General features: G+C 43.5%; 2 protein-coding genes across 5 annotated transcripts in view; one reads left to right on the top strand and one right to left on the bottom strand.

The window, feature by feature from the left end:
* Positions 1 to 11,116, bottom strand: part of ACAD11 (acyl-CoA dehydrogenase family member 11) — a 41,187-nt gene extending 30,071 nt beyond the window's left edge. Inside the window, exons 1-5 of one of the 3 annotated variants that reach the window (XM_083404861.1) lie at positions 10,541 to 11,116; positions 10,251 to 10,453; positions 4,765 to 4,864; positions 2,053 to 2,178; positions 38 to 199 (exon numbers count right to left, since the gene is read on the bottom strand). In XM_083404861.1, coding sequence (XP_083260987.1) covers positions 38 to 199; positions 2,053 to 2,178; positions 4,765 to 4,864; positions 10,251 to 10,387 — 525 coding nt within the window. In that variant the 5' untranslated portion in view covers positions 10,388 to 10,453; positions 10,541 to 11,116. Of the gene's footprint in view, positions 1 to 37; positions 200 to 2,052; positions 2,179 to 4,764; positions 4,865 to 10,250 lie in introns of all 3 variants that reach the window. The other 2 variants (XM_083404862.1, XM_083404860.1) reach the window with 2 other exon arrangements.
* A 349-nt stretch (positions 11,117 to 11,465) lies between these two features.
* Positions 11,466 to 21,913, top strand: UBA5 (ubiquitin like modifier activating enzyme 5). Of its 2 annotated transcripts, none has more exons than XM_083405089.1 (12): positions 11,466 to 11,746; positions 13,403 to 13,448; positions 13,535 to 13,624; positions 15,406 to 15,515; positions 15,802 to 15,888; positions 16,459 to 16,543; positions 17,316 to 17,420; positions 17,571 to 17,698; positions 18,068 to 18,203; positions 18,422 to 18,497; positions 19,180 to 19,286; positions 20,477 to 21,913. In XM_083405089.1, exons 1-12 carry the CDS (start codon positions 11,598 to 11,600, stop codon positions 20,558 to 20,560), a joined length of 1,203 nt encoding a protein of 400 aa, XP_083261215.1. In that variant the 5' UTR covers positions 11,466 to 11,597; the 3' UTR covers positions 20,561 to 21,913. The 2 variants fall into 2 exon arrangements, with proteins under 2 accessions (XP_083261215.1, XP_083261214.1); XM_083405088.1 differs by having other exon boundaries at positions 11,470 to 11,746; positions 19,180 to 19,289.
* The last annotated feature ends 380 nt before the right edge of the window (positions 21,914 to 22,293 follow it).

Here is a 22,293-nt window from a genome sequence, read left to right as displayed (position 1 = left end):
AGGCTGAAACATTGGAAAGGTTTTGTAGATCATTTACCTGCCTCTTACAGTAACCTGGTCCTTTTCCATAGCCTTGGAGTCCCAGTGAATTGACATTGAATGAGTGTAGTTTGGCCAGAGTTTCTATTATAGCTATGTATAGAGCAGATCTTTCCACTGGACTTATGTCAGGTAACGCAGTGTTTCGGAAGATGCGACCCTAAAGACACCAGGAGCCAAATATAAGGTGGGTGAGAAGCAAACAGGGAAGATTACAGCTTTAAAACACAAGATGCACCAGACCATCTGCACTGTGCATTTCAAGCAGTATCATGCCGCTTTAAACAGTCGTGGCTGCCCCCTGGGAATCATAGTTTGTTCAGGGTGCTGGGTGTTATTAGGAGACCTGTATCCCTCCCTGCCCCCTGCAAAGTTGCAATTCTTACCGTTGGGTTAACAGCAAATCACTCTTCCCAGGGAAATTTGGGGTCTCACAGAACCCTTAACAAGCTACAGTTTGTTTAGGGAAGCTTTTAATGTTTGATGCATTACTGTATTTTAATATTTGGTTGGAAGCCGCCCAGGGTGCCTGGGGAAGCCCAGCCAGATGGGTGGGGTATAAATATATTATTATTATTATTATTATTATTATTATTATTACAGTTCCCAGGGAACCCATGACTGTTGGTATGGTACGATACCGTTTTAAATGTATAGTGCAAATGGAGCCTAATACATAGGCCCAGAATCAATTACAAAGTCAGTGATGACTTTGTTTTACTGGTTTTCAGAAGCACTGAGACATAGATATGCTGCTTTGCCTTAGTTGAGCAATGAAGATAAACCAAGAGATCGAATTAGTAACATACAGTGGTGCCTCGCAAGACGAAAAGAATCCGTTCCGCGAGTCTCTTGTTCTTGCAGTTTTTTCGTCTTGCGAAGCAAGCCCATTAGCGGATTAGCGCTATTAGCAGTTTAAGGGCTATTAGCAGCTATTAAAGGCTTAAGGGATTAGCGGATTAGCTGCTAAAAGGCTATTAGCAGCTTAGCGCTTTAGAAAAAGGGGTTGGGGAGCGGAAAAAAACCCCAGGAATCGCAAGACATTTTTGTCTTGCGAAGCAAGCCCATAGAGAAATTCGTCCTGCGAAGCACCTCTGAAAACGGAAAACCCTTTCGTCTTGCGGGTTTTCCGTCTTGCGAGGCATTCGTCTTGCGGGGCACCACTGTACTTAGGGGAAAACAACACGTGATCATAACTTCATAGTTCTGTGCTTGAATGCAGAATTTATTTTCACAAACTGGAAGGGGCTGGTGTGTGTGTGACTTTAATCTTTTGCTCCTGGCTGTGGTCCTCATTGCCACCCCACCTCACACAAACAAAATATGCATTGAAGAGAGGAGGAAAAGAGCCCATCCATTTTAAAAGAAACATTTTTGCAATGCATATTGCAAGCATCGTAGAGCTGATCTAAATCAGAACTGCAGTAAGGGGCAAAGGCTTAGAGTCCCCTCTTCCCATACTCTAGGGTCCTGATCCGGATGGGGAGTCCCAGGCAGGGCCGGCCCAAGACATTTTGGCACCTGAGGTGAACCACAAAATGCACCCTCCACCAACCAAGGGAAGAAGGGGTAATAATAATAATAATAATAATAATAATAATAATAATAATAATCTTGGTCACTGTAAGAACAAGATGTTAGACTTCATAGGCCTTTGATCTGCTTCAGTGGGGACAGTCTTATGTTTTTAAGGATTCTGGAATAAATTTGCCCACGGAGCAGGAAAACTGTGTGCAATAAATGCTGTTGCAATCAAAGAAGGGTTTGGTTTTGATATCCCGCTTTATCACTACCCTAAGGAGTCTCAAAGCGGCTAACATTCTCCTTTCCCTTCCTCCCTCACAACAAACACTCTGTGAGGTGAGTGGGGCTGAGACTTCAGAGAAGTGTGACTTGCCCAAGGTCACCCAGCAGCTGCATGTGGAGGAGCGGGGAATCGAACCCGGTTCACCAGATTACGAGTCTACCGCTCTTAACCACTACACCACACTAGCTCTCAATCAAAGCACCAACCTGTACATGTTGCATCACATAAAACTCCGTTCCAATCACAGAAGCATCGCTACAGTATAAGAGAGGCTCAGGAACTGGGAATCCAACGGCAAACAAGGCTTTCTGAACCTGATATTCTCTGTCGACCTGAACAGGATTATGGTAGGATATACAATAATGTGAGTGATAGGAGCTTAAGTGACAAAAGCTGTGATCCACAGAAACGGATGCGCTTGCCCTATTCAGATCAATAGAACTTAAGAATTCGGCAATTCTTATGCGTTTCGGCAAGATTTGCAGCACAATCCCATAGAAGTTTATTCAGCGGTAAGCCCAGCTAAGTTCAATGGAGCAGACTCCCAGCAAGCATGCATAAAATGGCAATTTTAAGGTTACAACCCTGTACCAAATTTCCTGAGTTGAAGTTCAGCTGAGCTCAGTGGAGCTTACTTCAAATACTCCGGCCTATTATCCAGCATTCACAAATCCTTACAGGTTCAATGAAGCCATTAGAAATGAATCACAACCGTTAGCACTTACCCAAATGTATGCAAGTGCTATCTGATTGCCCATTTAAGTAATTTATAGAGCACCTATTAACAATATTGAAGCAATTTACTTTTTTAAAAAAAATCCAAATACATAAGTATACAGTAAACACAATCTCGATAACTTTAGAAGAAGAAAAGTCCACATGCAGAGATGTACGACACAGGACAATATCCATACACGTAACAATAATCACGCCAATTCAAAAGTCTAAAACGAAGAACCATATCATTTGTTAAACAAGCCCGCATAGACATTCCACCCACACAACAGTTCTCGCAATTTATCACTTTCATTAGCCACTCACACCAAATATGCAACCTCACCAGCGCTATAGTTCTTTTTTGATTACACAGCTTTTACATCAATCTCACACATGTAACAGCCAATAAAAAGCAAACACACTAACCAGAATAACACCCGTGTATTCCCTTCCTCTCTGTGGCTCAAGAGTTGAACTACAAGCACAGGCTCTTACCTGCAGGCAGGTGCTAATCTAGCCATTTCACATGGTTTATTTCTATCTTAGATGTGACCTGGAATGAATATCTACCATCTGGACCCCAATAGTTGCAGAAAGTACCAAAGTACTAATCTTTGTTTCAGCAAAATTTGGCCACTGCCCTCCTGTAAGCAGGAGCCAGACTTTACAGAGACAATGGGATCTCTTTTAAGGTACATGTATACATAAATGTGTGGTCTCCTCAAAATTAAGGCTGTGCCCTCCTTACTTTGAAGCTATCCCAGGAGTAAACAACAGTTCAAAGGATGTGGGCGTTTCATTCTTCAGTCATTCAAGAAGCCCCTTTTTCAAGTTTCATTAGATTCAGCCTATACCCAAACCCCAGATTTTGAATGGTTCATTGTTTCACAGCTCAAACAGGACCCCCCCCCTTCTTTTATTCCTTAAGGATCAATCCTATCCTTTGCTAGACAACCAAAGGCACAGGTGAGAGAGGATGTTGGCTTGTGGACCAAGGATTTTAAAGGGGAAGCTTCATGTTCTGTGTGCTTCTAGAACAGGTGTACACCCTTCCCTTTCTTATAGTTATCTCTTTTTAATGTGAGCCTGTGGCACTCACTCTTTAGGGGTAGTTAGGGACTCTCTTTATTCCTTAGAATTAAGGTGTGTATGTGTCTAATGAGTGTTTGCTGCTCGCATATGCGAAACATCCATATGCTCTGTCTCTTTTCATTTCTGCGTAATAAACCATTTTTTGCCCTACTTCCTGATGTGACAAGTTTGTTACTGGGCATGAGGGTTAAAGGTATACACAGTATCACATTTTATTTTTAACAGATGCATGTAATGATGGCTCCACGCAAAAGGTTCCAACCCTCTCAGAGCTTCACGTTGAGTTCATGCATGTGGTGGACACACATGTGGTTCCAGACATACACCACGTCACAGGAGGGGGTCTATAAAACTCTGAAACCCCCAACCACCAAGTCATAACACACTGCACCAACTCCATCCCATAACACAACCACATCACATTGCTAGTAACAAATGTTAATGCTAACTACTGACAAATCCTCGACACAAATCTAGCAGCACAAGATCCACAAATTATGGACGGTAGCAGTTCTGCTTTTATACCTGTGAGCCCAGTCCTTACGGTCAACTGAAGGAGCCATTCTCCTTCTCCACCCTGTTGCTAAGCAAATCAATGTTTTCAAACGAAAGCCAAAGATATTTCATTAACGGATTGTTGTTGTTTTTTTAAAAAAAGATATTTATTAAAGGTTTTATAGTTACAGAAAAAAGTGTAACAGAAAAAAGAAACAATGAAAAATTTAACAGACAATACATCAAAAATAAGAAAAAAAGAAAAAAAAGAACAATACATAGTAAAAAGAAAAAAAGATAAACACATCCAAATTCCATATCATTATCTTTCATTTACTTGTTTCCTCGACTTCCTCACACCTCCCTTTTTGTATTCTAGTTCAAATGCTAATTCAGCAAATCCTTTCCCAAATTTTCATTCTATAAATTATCTTAACTCAATCTAACTTTAAATTTTCCACTTTAGCCCATTAGCAATCAGTTTTTACTTAATTCTTTACAACATTTCTGCTAAAACCATATAGCTTCATTCCGGCATTCTTCTAACATTCATTAATTTTACAGTGTTTCTGTAAATATACTTTAAACGGATTGTTTTACAACAGCAAATTTACCTTATGAGCTTGAGGCAGGAGTGAGCCATGAGGTTTCTTCCTCAGTACGTAGGTCTTGAGGCCTTTTTCCAAGTAAAAAGTTGGGTTTGACTGCCCTGAGCTATGTGAGCAAAGATATGCATTATTATTATTATTATTAAAAAAACTTGTTAGTCACTTTTTACACACACAAAAGCTCACCAAGTGAGTTACATTTTAAGAAGGTAAGCAAGCGTAAGTACAACCCAACACATGCTGGTTATAGAATCACAGAATGGTAGAGTTGGAAGGAACCACAAGAGCAATCCAGACCAACTCCTTGTATTTTGCTCACGACCCTGAGATTAAGAGTCTCGCACTCTACCAAGGTATGAATGAAGGAGATTCCTAGGGCAGCAAACAAAAATTCAGCAGGCTGAGCTCTTCGGGCCATGGAAATGTAGTGATGAATAAGAGGCTTTCTGCTGCCCATCAGGCAATGGCTTTTCCCACCTATCTTGGCCTACCTTCCAGCCCTAGGAGGCTTCCTAAGAGAGCTGCTACAGAGGAAGAACTGTGTGGGGAGGAGAGACTCTGCTGTTCATCAAGCAATGGCTTTTTCCACCTGCTTTGCCCCACCCTCCAGCCCTGGGACTTTCCCCCAGACCAGCACTTTGAGAAGCAGCTGGAAAGAATTTACCCACCTGGGAAGAATGGCAGATGAAGCTGATGGACTATATGGAAATGGCGGAAATGACTGGCAGAATCCGAGACCAGGGAGAAGAGTTGATGGAAGAAGATTGGAAAAAAATTAAAGTATATTTACAGAAATATTGCAAAATTAATGAATGTTAGAAGAATGCTGGAATGAAGCTATATGGTTTTAGCAGAAATGTTTTAAAGAATTAAGCAAAAACTGATTGTTAACAGGTTAAGTGGAAAATTTAAAGTTAGATTGTGTTAAGATAAATTATAGAACAAAAATTGAGAAAGAGGGAAAGGATTTGCTGAATTAGCTAATTTGAACTAGAATACAGAAAAGGGAGGTGTGAGGAAGTCGAGGAAACAAGTAAATGAAAGATAAAGATATGGAATTTGGATGTGTTTTTAAATGTTTTTGGGGGGGTTTATGCTGTTTTGATGGATTGTTCTTTTTTCTTTTTCTTATTTTTTCTTATTTTTGATGTATTGTTTGTTAAATTTTTCATTGTTTCTTTTTTCTTTTACACTTTTTTCTGTAACTATAAAACTTTTAATATCTTTTTTTTAAAAAAAAGAGAAGCAGCTGGGAAGAGAGAATAGGAGTTCAGGGATATTAAAAAATAAAATAAAATTATAAGCTGTGTGTCCTTGTTTCTCATTTTGATCCTTCTACATGGTTTTGTATGTTTTGCGGTATTTCATGCATTGTGACTTGCAGTTATTTTTTATTGATTCTAGTTTATTAATTCTTTATTGTAATTGATAAGTGCAAACCATTTCATTATTATTTGCTGATATTTAATTTTACCGTTTACCATTATATTCCAATGGATTATTGAATATTGCTTTATTGGATATAAGTTGCTTATTTAAAAGTTACTGTGACTTTTTTGTGTCGGATCAGATTTGTTAATACTAGTGTGATCTTTGCTGTCTGTTTTGTTGTTTCTTCAGCCTATAAACTGCCTTGTGTACAGTAATATAGCAAGGCAGTATACAAATTAAAAGTGAAATGAAATGAAAGGCAACAGAAACCAAACCAGGGATTAAAAAGGGATGGGGAACCTGTGGTCCTCTGGTTGTGATTGGACTCCATATACCATCAGCTCTAGCCTGCATGGCCAATGGCCAGGGATGATAGGAGTTGTGGTCCAGTCTTATTCTTATTCTTTGGCAATCACTCGTAGCCGACTAAGACTGTCTTCCATAAACACTGTTTTAACAATGAGTCCACAAGTGACTGTGGAGGCCAATTCTGGATCCACACATCCCTCCACAGTGGGAACCTAGGTTCCCGGGTGAGAGTTGATCATGGTGAAGGTTTGCCAAATGTACCTCCTTCTTAGCACGTTTCTCCCTTTCGTCCTGAGTTTGAGCGTCTTCAAAGCCCACGACACCTTTGGTAAAGGCTGTTCTCCAATTGGAGCACCCACAGGACAGTGTTTCCCAGTTGTCAGTGTTTATACTCCATTTTTTAAAATTTGCCTTGAGTCTTTAAACCTCTTTTGTTGACCAACAGCATTACGCTTTCCATTTTAAAGTTCAGAATAGAGTAGTTGCTTTGGAAGATGATAATCAGGCATCTGAACTACATGACCAGTCCAACAAAGTTGATGTTGAAGAATCATTGCTTTGACACTGGTGATCTTTGCTTCTTCCAGTACACTGGCATTAGTTCGCCTGTCTTCCCAAGTGATATGGAACATTTTTCAGAGATACCATTGATGGAATCTTTCAAGGAGTTGGAGATGGCGCTTACAAGTGGTCCATGTTTCACAAGCATACAGCAAGGTTGGTAGTACAATAGTTTTTTGTTTCCCTGCAAATGTCCTGGTCCTCAAACACTCTGCACTTCAAATGGGAGAAAGCAATGCTTGCAGAGTTCAGGCGATGCTGGATTTCAGCATCAATGTCAACCCTTGTGGAAAGATAACGGCCCAGGCAGGAGAAGCGATGAACATTTTCAAACGTTACACCATTGAGTTGGATTTGTGGCACTGCAGAGGGGTTATTTTGTGCTTATTGGTTCAGTGACATCTGGAGGACCTTGGTTGTCCACCCTTACCAAATCTAATAACTTTTGTTTAACTAGTTAAAAGTCTGGGTGCATGGAAGAACAACCAAATCTGTGAAATTTTCTTATGAAACACTTGCACAAGCAAGTCAAAGCAACACATTTTGGGGAAAGCCTTTTCAGTGGAGGCATACCAGTGGATTTGAAACTGGTTTTTTTTACATCTGAAATTGCTTTTATTTTATTTTATTTTTATTTTGTATGAAACAATTTTTATTGTTGATTGTTTTACCCCGATATTGCTTTAAGATACGGTACATTATGGGAAGCGATTCACAAATGTAAACTAAATAAATAAATATAAATACTAAATCTGGAGTCGATGTTCAGAGCATGCATAGCACATCTGCTCATTACGTGGCAAATTTTCTCTCTGAAGCCGTAACAACCCCAGATTTGGTGCTGAGGGGAAAAACAGCACAAAAGCAGAATGCAGTGTGCTCTATGAGTTCAGAGGGCAATAATTAGACTCTATAACTCACTAAAAAACAAGTTACCTGGTCCTTACAAACAACAGGTGTATTGCTGGTAGGATATGGGTTACTGGAACACAGTTTCAAAGCTAGTTAATCAGTTGCAATGGTCCAAGATAACAACAGTGTCTCTCTCTTGCCTATTTGCATCCTTTGTTCCGCCCTTTGGGGATTGCTCAAACACAACCAGGATAGCGCAGGTCAGTATTATATGTGGAGCTACAACCATAAATGGGCTAGGATTGTTGTAAAATTGGGCATTCCAACAGGAGAGACCGCCTTGAGAGTCTTGATAAAGTTGCCACATCTCTCCTTTGTTAGGTGAATTACAGGTAAATGGCCCACAATGAGGAAACAGTTGGACAGCCATTTTGGGGGGAAAGGAATTACTGTCTCCTCCCTCATTAGCTGAAATTATTGTAATCTGTGTAGCTGTGGGGAAAACAAAGGACAAACTGAAGTGAGCGAGATCCCAAAAGACACATAGAGCTGTATATGGGTTCTCAGACTGCTGGTTTTCTTCCTAGAGATCTGATTTGAGAGCAGATAGACTGGCTATCTGATGGACTGTTTAGAGCAGGCATGGCCAAACTTGGCCCTCCAGCTGTTTTAGGACTACAATTCCCACCATCCCTGACCACTAGTCCTGTTAGCTAGGGATGATGGGAGTTATAGTCCCAAAACAGCTGGAGGGCCAAGTATGGCCATGCCTGGTTTAGAAGCTCTCCACCCATGAACAGCCTGTACATTTGTAAATGAGTGCTAATATTATGAAATGCCAATATTTTTCAAATGCTCTATTTCCAAATGAAATAACACCTGGATAAGCAAGTGTTCTCACAACTCTGAGAAGCGGAATAACATTACATAACACTTTTCTGGCCTCAAAAAAGCCTTTCAAACAGCCCTGTGCTGCTCTTTGAACCACTGGGTTTTTAGAGGTTCAAAGAGCAGCACTGGGCTGTTTGAAAGCATGCGTGAGAAAACCTTTAGATGTTGTCAGTGTTTGCTGGGGCTAAAGGGAGTTGGGAGTCTAAAAACTGCCTGGAAAGCCTGCTTTAAAGTCACAGAAATTGTCAGCAACCTGGGGAAAGAGGAAGGAGAGGGGTACATGGGAGAAAAAGAATCATGGATATATGTTCTGTGTATAACTAAGAAGGGAAGATTTGTCTCCTTTAACATATTGGAATATGTCCATAAAAATAGATAACATGGGTGGAGGTGGGGAAGGGAGTGAAACACTGAAAAGGCAAAAGCAGACTTATTTCTGACAAAAAAGTGTCTTTACGTTTTGCTTCATATCTCAGGTTCTACAAAGTATAGAAGCTGGGGGGATCTGAGGGTTATTGTTCACCTACCGGAGATGTCCTAATTTATTCAAGCATCTTTAATTCACACTTCTGAAAACACAGTAGTACCTCTGGTTATGTACTTAATTCGTTCCGGAGGTCCTTTCTTAACCTGAAACTGTTCTTAACCTGAAGCACCACTTTAGCTAATGGGGCCTCCCGCTGCTGCTGCCAATTTCTGTTCTCATCCTGAAGCAAAGTTCTTAACCCGAGGTAATATTTCTGGGTTAGCAGAGTCTGAAACCTGAAGCGTATGTAACCCGAGGTACCACTGTATAGGGTACCTCAGGGGATAAGGAAGAATGTGCAGGAGAAAGGAAAGCAATCTTATCCTATTAGATTTCAGTGAAATGTTTGCAGCTAAATGCACTCCTTTCCATCTGTCTCCACACACTGATTTAACAGTCCTAAGGCTGCAGCGCGATCAGCGTTTGCGAAAGGCTGCGAACACACATTAACTTAAAAGCACAATTTATTTCCCAAAGAATCCTGGGGGCAGAGGTGGATTTAGGGGACGGCAACCTGTTTGGTCATTGGGTGCACTGCAAAGTCTTGGGGGTTGCCGCCGGGGACGCAACAATTACGCTTTAGAATGGAGCGCAATAGGTCCAGGGTAACAAATTTTGGCATTGCACAGGGCACGAATGAAATTTGAGAACTCAGCTTAAACACCTTCCTTATTCTTTTAATGGCAATGGCGCCCACCTGAGAGGGATCTGGAGTTGAGAAGAGTTCTGGCTGAAAAAAAAGTCCTGCCTATAACTACGGTTCCCACGATTCTTGTGCCGGGGTGTGTGTGTGGATGGATCATAGAATTGTAGTCTTGGAAAGGACCCCCAGGGTAGCCCAACCCCCTGCAATGCAGGAATCTCGCTGAATTCAGTGCCCTGATTTCCGAGCACCATTGCTCCGCGAAGCTGCCATCCTTACCTGTACTGCCTGACCCTCAGCGCTTCGGGTGGGTGCTGCGGGAAGCCCGGCAGGTGCCGGCACAGGTATCTCTCCAAGGCTCCCTGGTCAAATCTGTGCGGCTTCCTCACTTCGGTGGTATCGGGCTCACTTGCCATTTTGCAGAGGCTCCTCTCCAACTGCGGAGTCGCGGCCTCGAACCGGTTCGCTGACTTGTTGCTACACTGGAGGCGAGAGCAAAGAGGGCGGTGGGGTGAAATAATAATTGCAGCGCAAAGGTTGCTGCAGCCGCTCCTCCAATGGCGACATACCTCCAAACTATAGGGCTGCCTCTGAAGTTACTCCAAAGCATTTGCAAAGACGCTGCTCCTCCTCACCCAGAGCAGAAAGAGCTGTTTGGGCTGCTGCCCCTGCGGCTCAGACCATGCTCTTTTCTGGAGGCCGAGCTGAACTCTGACTGAAATAATTCTTTCATCGGGTCTGCCCAAGGCGTTTGGCTTTCCCCCCTCAAGGGTGGCGGCGTCGTAGCCCAGACCTAGTCGCTGCTTTAGAGAACGGGTCCACTGACTTCAAGGGGTCCACTCCCAAGTCTTGCGTGGAAGGGGGCTGCTCAGCTTGCAACCCTTAAACCCAATTACAAGGCAATGCAAAACCCGGGGGATGAGGGCAAAGCAAAATGGTGCCCTTTTCATGGGCGCAGTCGGGATTTTTGTTTTGGTGTGGGGCAGGCTTTATGGGGGGGGGGAGAACCCGTTGGTTTTTTTTGTGTGGGGGCGGTTGCTCCCCCCTGGCCGCCCACTTCTCCTTGGCCGCACTTTTGCTTGCAAGGGGGGCAACCAGGATTTTGGTTTTGGTGGGGGAGCAGGCTTTATGTGGGGGGGGGGTAGAGAACCTCAGTTATTTTTTATTATGGGGGGGGGCAGTTGCTCCTCCCTGCCCGTCCACCCTCCTTGGCCGCCCTTTTGCATGCAAGTGGGGCAACCAGGATTTTTGTTTTGGTGTGGGGCAGGCTTTATGGGTGGGGGGGAGTAGAGAACTTCAGTTATTTTTTTATTGTGGGGGGCAGTTGCTCCCCCCCCTGCCCGCCCGCCCCTCCTTGGCCGCCCTTTTGCTTGCAAGGCAAAGGTTCCCCACCCGACGGTTCGCCCGCCACCCCCGGACTCTGAAACTCGCAGCAACTTTCTGAAAGGAGAGAGAACTCTGAAGGCCGGAACTGTGGTCGCCGGCGCTGCGTTGCGCGGGGGGAAGCCTTTTGCCGTGACTCCCGGAAGCGCCGGTTGGGGAGACGTGTCTCTGGCAGCAGCGGCGGCGGCGGCGCGGGGTTGGGCAGAGCAGCCGGTACTGCGGGCTTTCCGCTGAGGGATCGCCATGGCCGCCTCGGAGAAGCTGGTGGAGCAGCTGCGGCGCCGCGTCCGGGAGCTGGAGGAAGAGCTGGGCCGGGGGGAAGGAGGCGGGCAAGGCCGGCGGGCGAGGATCGAGCAGATGAGCCCGGAGGTGACCGACTCCAACCCGTACAGGTGAGCGGGTCTTTGGGACAGGGGAGAGTGGTCGTGAATTACATTGCAGGGGGGGGTTGGGCTAGATGACCATTGTAACCCCTCGCAGCTCTACCATTCTGTGATCCCGCCCTTTCCCTCCAAGGAGGGGCTCAAGGGTCTCCCCCACACGCCACCTCCACAACAGCCCTACGAGGTAGCTTATAGGCTACCTGGCCCAGGGTCACCCAGGGACCTTCATGTAAAATGACATTATTTTTTCCAATTTTTTAAATTAATTTTCCAAAATAATAATAATAAACATACATCCTGTTTAAATCTTGGTAACATTATTAAGTGACTTCCTCAAATCCCCTTGATTGAATTTCATTATATATCATTTTAACAGTTTTCCAAAGTAAAATAATAATATTAATAATTTATTCCCCGCCCATCTGGCTGGGTTTCCCCAGCCACTCTAGGCAGCTCCCAACAGAAAATTAAAAACACGATAAGACATCAAACATTAAAAACTTCCTTAAACAGATGTCTTCTAAATGTCAGTTGTTTTTTTCCTTGACATCTGATGGGAGGGCGTTCCACAGGGTGGGCGCCACAACCGAGAAGGCCCTCTACCTGGTTCCCTGTAACCTCACTTCTCGCATTGAGGGAACTGCCAGAAAGCCCTCGGAGCTGGACCTCAGTGTCCAGGCAGAACAATGGCGGTGGAGATGTTCCTTCTGGTATACCTGGCTGAGGCCGTTTAGGGCTTTAAAGGTCAGCACCAACACTTTGAATTGTACTCAGAAATGTACTGGCAGCCAATGTAGGTCTTTCAGGACCGGTGTTATATGGTCTCAGCGGTCACTCCCAGTCACCAGTCTAGCTGCCACACTCTGGATTAGTTGTAGTTTCCGAGTCAGCTTCAAAGGCTGAGTTGGGATTTGCAGACCCTGGGCCCCCAGATCGTAGTTCGGCACTCTGGCCCAGCTATTCTTAACCTCTGGAGGCACACAAAAGAAGGGCCTCAAGATTGCGGGGTCCACATTGGTTCCTATGGGGAGATGTGGTCCTTAAGGTACGGCGGTCCTGAGCGATTTAAGACTTTATAGGTTGAAGCCAGCTCTTTGAATTGGGTCCCAGAAGCTCATGGGTAGCCAGTGCAGTTGGGCCAGGGTTAGTGTTGTGTGCTCAAACCAGCCTGCCCCAGGGAGCAACCTGGTTGCTGAATTCTGCACCAGCTGGAGTTTCAGAACTCTTCAGAGGCAGCCCTGGTTTTTTAACTTTTTGAAATATGGCAGCCCTGTGTCAGTGGATAGATGGAAGTCCTTAACAGCCAGTCAAGAAGTGGTATGGCATTTTCAGCTACTGTAATGGAACAGTAAGAGGCAAGTAATGGCTATTCCTAGTGGCAGCACAGAAATTAGTGGCATGAACAGGCTGTATACACACCGTTTAGCCCTTTTCACCAACCTGGAGGTTGTTGGTTTATGTTCTGGGATGTCGTAAATGAATCCATACTTAATTTAATCACTGTGGGAGATCTGAGCTGCTGAAATATCCAAGACAAACGGGGATTTCAGCGCACTTCAATTTTGCACCATGGAATTTGCTAATCTCCTTTTGATTTTGAAATAGCTGTGCCATGTGAATGAAGCCCACTTGACAAAAGTGTTTTTGTTTCTTCCCTCTCTCTAGTCGCCTGATGGCGCTGAAAAGAATGGGAATTGTGAAAGACTATGAGGTGGGATAATGTTTCTTATAGAAGTTTGCATTAATGATGTAAACACATGGCACAAAATGCTTACCAGGGTTGGTTTCTTGTTGCAGAAAATCCGCTCCTTTGCCGTCGCGGTGGTGGGTGTTGGTGGAGTTGGCAGCGTAACTGCTGAGATGCTGACAAGATGTGGCATTGGTAAGGTAATAATACGTTTCTTCCTTATAACAACACTGTCCTGAGTAAAATCAGTGGTGCTTTGGTGAAAGATTTTAGAATCATAGAGTTGGAAGAGACCACAAGGGCCATCGAGTCCAACCCCCTGCCAAGCAGGAAACACCATCAGAGCACTCCTGACATATGGTTGTCAAGCCTCTGCTTAAAGACCTCCAAAGAAGGAGACTCCACCACACTCCTTGGCAGCAAATTCCACTGTTGAACAGCTCTTACTGTCAGGAAGTTCTTCCTAATGTTTAGGTGGAATCTTCTTTCTTGTAGTTTGGATCCATTGCTCCGTGTCCGCTTCTCTGGAGCAGCAGAAAACAACCTTTCTCCCTCCTCTATGTGACATCCTTTTATATATTTGAACATGACTATCATATCACCCCTTAACCTCCTCTTCTCCAGACTAAACATGCCCAGCTCCCTTAGCCATTCCTCATAAGGCATCGTTTCCAGGCCTTTGTCATTTAGTCGTGTTCGACTCTTCGTGACCCCCTGGACCAGAGCACGCCAGGCACTCCTGTCTTCCACTGCCTCCCGTAGTTTGGTCAAACTCATGCTGGTAGCTTCGAGAACACTGTCCAATCATCTCGTCCTCTGTCGTCCCCTTCTCCTTGTGCCCTCCATCTTTCCCAACATCAGGGTCTTTCCCAGGGAGTCTTCTCTTCTCATGAGGTGGCCAAAGTCTTGGAGCCTCAGCTTCAGGATCTGTCCTTCCAGTGAGCACTCAGGGCTGATTTCCTTCAGAATGCATAGGTTTGATCTTCTTGTAGTCCATGGGACTCTCAAGAGTCTCCTCCAGCACCATAATTCAGTCGTACCAACAGGCTAAAAAACAGTTTCTATCCGTGGGCTGTTAGGCTGCTGAAGATTAATTTCCCTTTGTCAACTTAAATGTATTCACAGTGGCCTCTGTAATGGGTAAAGGGTGGTCACCTACATGATGATTAGTGACGGTTTAGAAGCTGTAGTTGGCAGAGGCTCCTGGAAGTATGTTTGCTGTGCATTTTAGGACACAATTCTCCTTGCATGTCCTTTTTGGTTCTTATACTGGTACTTCATTTTTCTAAAATTGTTGAAGCAACATACATGGATTTATCTCATTTAATTCTAACAACAGTCCTGTAGGGTAGGTTAGGAAGAGAGGAAATGACTTGCCCATGGCCAAAGAGCAAACATCAATGTTGAAGCTTTATTTCCTACATCCAACCCCCCCCCCCCCGATCTCCAGTACAGTGGTACCTCGGGTTACATACACTTCAGTTTACAGACTCTGCTAACCCATAAATAGTACCTCGGGTTAAGAACTTTGCTTCAGAATGAGAACAGAAATCGTGCAAGCGGGAGGCCCCATTAGCTAAAGTGGTGCTTCCGGTTAAGAACAATTTCAGGTTAAGAACGGACCTCCAGAACGAATTAAGTACTTAACCCGAGGTACCACTGTACTGCTGTTCTCTGATTCTTTTATCTCTGCCACAGAAGCACATGAGAGACAAATGGGAGCATTCTTGTGGAAGTAACCCTTAAAAAGTTATTATTTAAAGCTGATGGGCGTCTGTGATGAATTTAAATTTTGAATCTCATTTTACTTAAACTATCACAGTCTTTTAAAACTGAATTTCAGGTGTTTTAGAAATAAATATGTTTGCCACTTTCGAATCCGTAGGAATAATATTTGTTAGCCCAAGGGCTGTGACCCTGTCTGTCCTAAACGTGAACCTGGCCAAAGGCCATTCATGTGTCACTGTAATCTTTCTTTTAGCTGCTCCTGTTTGATTATGATAAGGTGGAGCTGGCCAATATGAACAGGCTCTTTTTCCAACCCCACCAAGCTGGACTGAGTAAAGTGCAAGCAGCAGAGCACACTTTGAGGTATGTGAAAGTGGGAGGTGCCATCCAGTTATGGAATGCAACTTCAGACATGCAGAACTTCCAAGTTTGTTCTTTTTAAAAAAAAAAGTTTCATGAGAAACTAATCTTAAAGAAATCATGCTGCGTACGTTTATGCGGAAGGAAGTTCTTCTGAGTCCAGTAGGATTTATTCCCAAGGAAGAGCATGGGATTGCAACCTTAGTATGTCAGAATTTGCAACACAAACGTGTGGGGCTCCTTTCAGAGATGTTCGTTTTGAAGCTGCAGTGTTTATTTTATCCTTAAGGAACATCAACCCCGATGTGCAGTTCGAAGTACATAACTACAACATCACAACCGTGGACAACTTTCAACATTTTATGGACAGGATCAGGTAACATATCTTTCGGGGGCTGGTAGTGGTGGTCGTAACGAAACACTACTGATTCACATTTCTCTAAATCAGGGGGTTGGTAACCTCAGGCCTGGAGGGTCAAATGCAGCTCTCCAGGCTTCTCTGTTTGGCCTTGGGACTCTCTAGGCCACACACCCTTTCTCCCAGGCCACACTGCTGTCTGGTCTGGCCTAGCCTTACCCCATCCTTGAGGGCTTTTAACTGGCTGGAAATAATCCTTTAACTCTTATAATGATTCTCCCTAGCTTGGATTGAGGATAGAGGGGTCTCTAAGCAACTAGCCCATGGGTAGGCAAACTAAAGCCCGGGGGGCCGGATCCGGCCTAATCCCCTTAGCCTATTGTACAAAGGTTAAATTGGCATTTGTCGTTCTGGCCCTGCCCATTGCTGGCATGTGGGCCATGTAAGATTTCCTAGGAGAAGATGCAACCCTTGAGCAGAGGAGGATTCCATGCTAATAATGAATGGAGAGTTTCATGGTAAAACAGCTTCCTTGATCTTCTTGCAAGGAACCTTAATATTTCCATTTTCTCCCCTTTTTATTTATAGCAATGGAGGTTTAGAAGAAGGGAAACCTGTTGATCTTGTATTGAGCTGCGTGGATAATTTTGAAGCACGCATGGCAATTAACACAGTAAGTGTAGCAACAGCAACGCACACATGCCTCCTGTTATCACCCAAGTACACATTGCACACATTGCACACCTAGTGCTAGAAGCTGTGGATCTCGTACCCAGTACATTGTAGCAGGTATGGCTGCTGTGCCATCTCAGTGGGGGAGGCAGAGGCTTCCCAAGCGAGCCACTTCTGAAAAGATATGGCTGTTCCGCAGTAGCTGTGCTTGGTGCATTTGCAGTATCATCGTGCCTTGAGCCTGTGTATGTTACATGAAAGCAGGATACACAAAAAACAGTAATACTAGAGATTGAACTGCATTTCGTTGGCGACTTCAGTTTCATCCTTGGTTTAATACAGACTTCTGTGACATGGACATGAATGGGATCCGTTTTCTAGATCTGGTTTGAGAAGTTTGAGGGATTGCTGAAGTCTGTCACAAAACTCAAATGAAGTTTTGCTTTCCTAAGAACTTATTTTCAATTGAAATTCTTTAGATGACCAACTCCCCTACAATGAGTTCATTTTCAGGCCTGGAAACCAGGAGTGTGCTACCGATTCTTGTCATGGTGACGGGCAGGTGATTTTGCAGCAAAGGTGTCCTGGCTCATCTTTCAAAGTAGCCATTGGTCAGTTGGGGGGGGGGAGCTCAAGATCTAGACAGTTCCCCTCCCCTGAGACAAGCCTTTAGCTTGATTCAGCAGGACTCTTATATCCATAAGCAGTTTTAGATTTTTGCAGCAAGTGCAACTTATGCATGTATAAATAGTACATGTTTCATGTTTTTTAAGGCTTGTAATGAGCTTGGACAAATATGGATGGAATCTGGAGTGAGCGAAAACGCTGTGTCTGGCCATATCCAACTCATCATCCCTGGTGAATCGGCTTGTTTTGCGGTATGTGATGTTATGCTTTCTAAGTTCCATTGTGCTGTCCTTCTAAGGTGAAGTGAAAGTTGTTGGAATCTAAAGTCATCCTTCTCCTGTTTGTAGGTTTTTCAAATGCCCCTTTTATGATTCTCAAACTCCTCTCCCTTTTTTGGCTAGTGTGCACCTCCACTTGTTGTAGCGGCAAATATAGATGAGAAAACGCTCAAACGGGAGGGAGTTTGTGCCGCCAGCCTTCCCACCACTATGGGAGTGGTCGCCGGTCTTCTTGTTCAAAACGTCCTGAAGTAAGTGACTGAGATGCTTCAATTTTAAAAAGTTTAAGTTTAAGTGGGAATTGCTTCATGGCAAAAGAATTACATCAGGCATATTGGGTGAGATCCAGAGTAGTGTGAGCAGCTGCGTCCTTGTGCATTCTCCATCTGTTCCCTCCACACCCTCCTATATTTGCTGCAGATAGTTAGGGACCCTCCAGAGCAGATTTTCGGGGCGCACAGGTGCTGAAGGAGAACTCCAGTTGTGCAAGATTTCTGTTGCGCAAGTAGGCAAGCATCATTGGATGTCACCCATAATGAACCAAAGTGCTGTGTCTTCCGTCTGACACATGCAAACAATAAACTGTCCTCTTCTTTTATCCTTCCTGCATTTCCCCCCAGATATTTACTGAATTTTGGCACGGTGAGCTTTTACCTTGGCTATAACGCAATGCAGGATTTTTTCCCCTCCATGACGATGAAGCCAAATCCGCAGTGCGATGACAGAAACTGTAGACACCAGCAGGAAGAGTACAAGGTAAAATAAATAGCTAAAAGAGTTCAGGCTCCTTTTCCAATTCCTTGAAAGGGGTGGATAACTTGTTCAGCGGAAGTTAGAAAATGTAGCATGAACTCTTTGGAGCTATTTACCCTAGTATGGTCATTCTGAATGGGCCTCTAGCATATAATTATTTAACGTTTCCCATTATTTAGAGTGGGAAGAAAAACCACTTGTGACTGTGTTTGTATTTCCAGAAAAAAGCAGCAGAAAATCCTAAAGTAGAAGTAATTGAACAGGAAGAAGAAATAGTTCATGAAGAGAATGATTGGGGTGAGTTAAGATACTAAGACAATACAAATTGCTAGCTTACAACTCTTGGAACTAGTAAAATGCCCATCAGCCTAAGCAGCTTTCTCTCTTGTGAATGATTTCAATTGAGCCCCTGCCCCAAAAAGCAGGTAGCTGTAAGTGAGGACATAGTTGTGACAGCAGCACAAGCTATGGTGATCTATTATTGTCATGAAAGGGTATCCCACATTATGAACCCACTTTGGCATGTTATGCTTAATTAGGGTTTAAAACCCCCCTATGCATTACCACTGCTCCCAAATCCATTGGGCCTGTCCAACACGGGGGAGGGTAACAGCCCTACTCCCTGCCCTTTCAATTGCCTGAAGAGGTTTTTGACTGTGAGAAGTACAGTGGTACCTCGTGTTGCGTAACCTCCAGGTTACGGAATCTTCGGGTTACAGCTGTTGCAAACCCGGAAGTGTATACTTCCGGGTTTCGCCGTGCATGCGCAGAAGGGCGCCTCCAGTTACGAAGTTTTCGGGATACAGCCAGGCCTCCAGAGCGGATCCCGTTTGTACCCGGACCTACCATTGTAATGTCTTTATCTGCCCTGAAACATAAGTTCAGTCTGTAACTTTTTTGTATTTGTAGACAATTACTGTGTATACCATTAATCTGCACTAATTCTTTCCCTTGCATTGATGTGTTTGGGGCTATTCAGGGATAGAGTTGGTATCGGAAGTTTCAGAGGAAGAATTAAAAGCTGCTTCAGGTCCAGTTCTCGATCTTCCAGAAGGAATCACAATGGCATACACAATTCCAAACAAGGTGGTAAGTTGTTTTTAGCTAACGTCAAGAACATTTTATTTGGATTGGCTTTAACTTGTCAAGTTGCGTGTGGGAATGAGCAATCAGTGCTGCTGTTCTGCAGTCTTCACTTCCATCGTGTGCGTCAATGAAGTTGATGTTAGGATTCCTGCTCCGTGTTTGCAGTCATAGGATTGTTGTCGTATCACACGACGGTGTATGTTTTCATTCCACAGTGTGGGAAGTGACGGAAACAGGATGTTTTGTGTTCCTGTGTTCCAGAAAATGGGACTATTGTCCTTTGGTTTTTTTATCTCTCTGCTGTCTGATGAGAAAGAGGAAGGAGCTAAGTCAGAATGCTCCGAGTGTATTATATGTAAATAAAAGTAGATTAGCCAAAATGCAGTGCTACTGAGTTCTGTTGTGCGAAATGCAAATACTCTGCAGAATCGTAAGTGTGCTGATGCTTCTTGGCATCAGTCGCTGTGGTGTTTGGGCAGAAGAAAGCTTTTGAAGCTCCCGAACGATCGACCAGGAGGGAGAGAACATGCCAGTCAGGCATGTGTCTCTACCAGGTTCATACACGAAAGTAGGATGATCCTAACAGCCCACAACTGCTGTCATAGCCACAGCAGCACTGCACACTTTGACGTGTGCACCTTCCAAGCTTGGCTGTCGTAGCTTCCTTGGCGGAGAGAGCCTCTGCTCACTTGGCACATACGTGGGGTGGGAACCTCTGGCTTGTGAGGCTTCCAGATATCAGGCAAAGGGCATGCAGAGATGCAGTTGCCAGTGCACAGTTTGCAGCCTTGAAGTGTCCTTCTGCTTGTGGAAGGATGCTATATCACCTGATAGGCATTAACTAAAGCTCATTGGGATGAACTTCTGAGTTTCCCCCATAGGGATTCAGTAGCGTAGCCAACCGCTGCAGAAGGTGGAGTTTGAAGTCAGCATTGATCATTGGTAACTTTCAGCCTGGCGAGACTAAGCTTGGATTTTCTGTACTTGCCATGCAAGGAAGGAAGAATGAGTCCCCTGACATGATGGTGATGTTGGGTGACTGACAGGTGTTAGTATTTAATTACGTTTGTATCCGGCCTATTTTACTATAATGTGTGTGGTGTTCAGCACGCCAAGCTTGTTGGGGCTTTTGGATTTGAGGCTATAGTGAAAAGGTGTAAAGGCATTTACTACTCTTCTCCCCTCACCAGGAAGAGAACGCTGTTACTGGGGAAACTGTTCCAGAATCTGAAGAAAGTCTAGAAGAACTTATGGCTAAGATGAAGAGCATCTAGCACAAAAAACACTTCGAGATTCCTGTAATTTCAGCAGCCAGTGATGTGTAACAGATTTAGTCTTTCATGAATAGTGCATCGTCATGTTGTCTTTTTGTTAATTATGTGAAGACTTTACAGAAGGTATGAGGGTCCAGTGAAAACCAAGGCAAGCTGACAGGTTTAATTTATAACACAATGCCACGCTGCCTTTTAAGCCCAGTTCAGGTGAGAGTAAATTTGTTGAGCGTAATCAGTTCCTCCTTAGGATGCCTGGATTGGAAAAGTGTCTAAAATAGTAACATTTGATCTGCTTAAGCTGATAGTTAGAAGAATGAAAAGCTATACGATATATAGAGAGAGCCTTGTTTAAAAAATGATTATCATTGTCATACACCCTAGCCAATTATATATGACCGTTACATGGAAAAGTAACTGTTTGGTATACTTTTGTTAGCCGCAAGAGAAGTCTTTTGGAAGACTTAGTGGGCTAAAAATGTGGGACAAGCCAATATCTGGTTCCTCTGGCCATGCAGTGTGTAATAGGAAGCATGGAATGCTAAAATTTGCTATCACCGATATACCATTATGGGAGAATACTGAATTTGGAAATGCTCTTCAGCCATCATGCCTAAAATCCTCAGTTTCCAAATAAGAAGAAAATAAAGCAATGTGAAAGTTGCTTTGAACTGATAAGAGAAAACTGCACTAGGAGTAAGTTTGGCAAATGATCTAGTCTATTATGTTCAATTGTAGATTATCACTCAAGTGGTGTAGGATAAAAAGCTCTGGGAAGCAGAAGTTGCCAGGGCTTCCTCCACCAAAGCATTTAATTCCCTTTCTAATCCGGAGGTCAACCAAAAATTGAAAGTTAGGCAGGGTTAATGACACTTGCAGTCGCTCAGCACTTACAAGGTCTCTTGCCAGTTGCTTTATAATAATGTCACCTTAGTAGTATTTATTTAAGTAATATTTCAGGTATATATTTAGTAAACAAAGAAGCTGCAATCCAAGAGAAGCCTATTTAGAATCAATGGCCCTAAGGCTAACTATTTTTAAACCACCAGCAATAAACTACAGTTTATGCTTGCTGGACTGAATGTTGTACGGTCAGTTGGATAAGCCTGCTGGAGAAATGCTTTTGTCATTAGCTGGTGATTAACATAAACATAAAGACAGATTTGGGGGGAAAAAGTGGTTTGGAAGTTTGATGGTTCTAGGCAATCCCACAATTAATTGCTTCAACTACTTGTTCAACCACACTCCATTCTGTTTCCATTTTGCATTTTTACAACAGCATTTTTGTGTGTCCTTCCTGTGAGTTACTTTCTTGGAAATAAACTTTATTACTAAAATAAGCTCAGCATCAACCAACCAATGTGTTATCTACTTGTGTGCTTTTATAGATTGCTTTCTACCTCAGGACTTTGTGCTCAACTGACAACTATTAAATTTGTTACAAGAGTTTTGAAATTTAGACTACCAACATTTCTAGAATTCAGCTTTAACAGAACTAATATTGGTGCAGTTTATACCATATACAAGTTTTGTTGCCAAAGGCCTGCTTCTTGCTTATAAATATTTCAGGTTCAATTATTATTGGAGTGCAAACAAATAGGGTTAAGACTAATTGAACCATTTGTTTCTAAGCTACCACTGCTTCAGCCTGATGCCTAATACAAAGAAAGGAATATTTAATACTTACTTTACTGCAGCCCTGTTCAATAATCACCCATAAGTATGATTTGTTTTCA

The sequence above is a fragment of the Podarcis tiliguerta genome, assembly GCF_965153285.1.
Source record: "Podarcis tiliguerta genome assembly, chromosome: 12".
Lineage (NCBI taxonomy): Eukaryota > Metazoa > Chordata > Lepidosauria > Squamata > Lacertidae > Podarcis > Podarcis tiliguerta.
Note: the sequence above shows the minus strand (reverse complement) of the source record. Positions and strands in the feature narration are given on the sequence as shown.

Excerpts from the sequence above, each read along its gene's own strand:
- UBA5 (XM_083405088.1), top strand. The coding sequence starts at position 11,598 with ATGGCCGCCTCGGAGAAGCTGGTGGAGCAGCTGCGGCGCCGCGTCCGG. Across the intron at positions 11,747-13,402 it reads ACCGACTCCAACCCGTACAG|TCGCCTGATGGCGCTGAAAA; the intron begins GTGAGCGGGTCT and ends CCCTCTCTCTAG. Across the intron at positions 16,544-17,315 it reads CACGCATGGCAATTAACACA|GCTTGTAATGAGCTTGGACA; the intron begins GTAAGTGTAGCA and ends ATGTTTTTTAAG.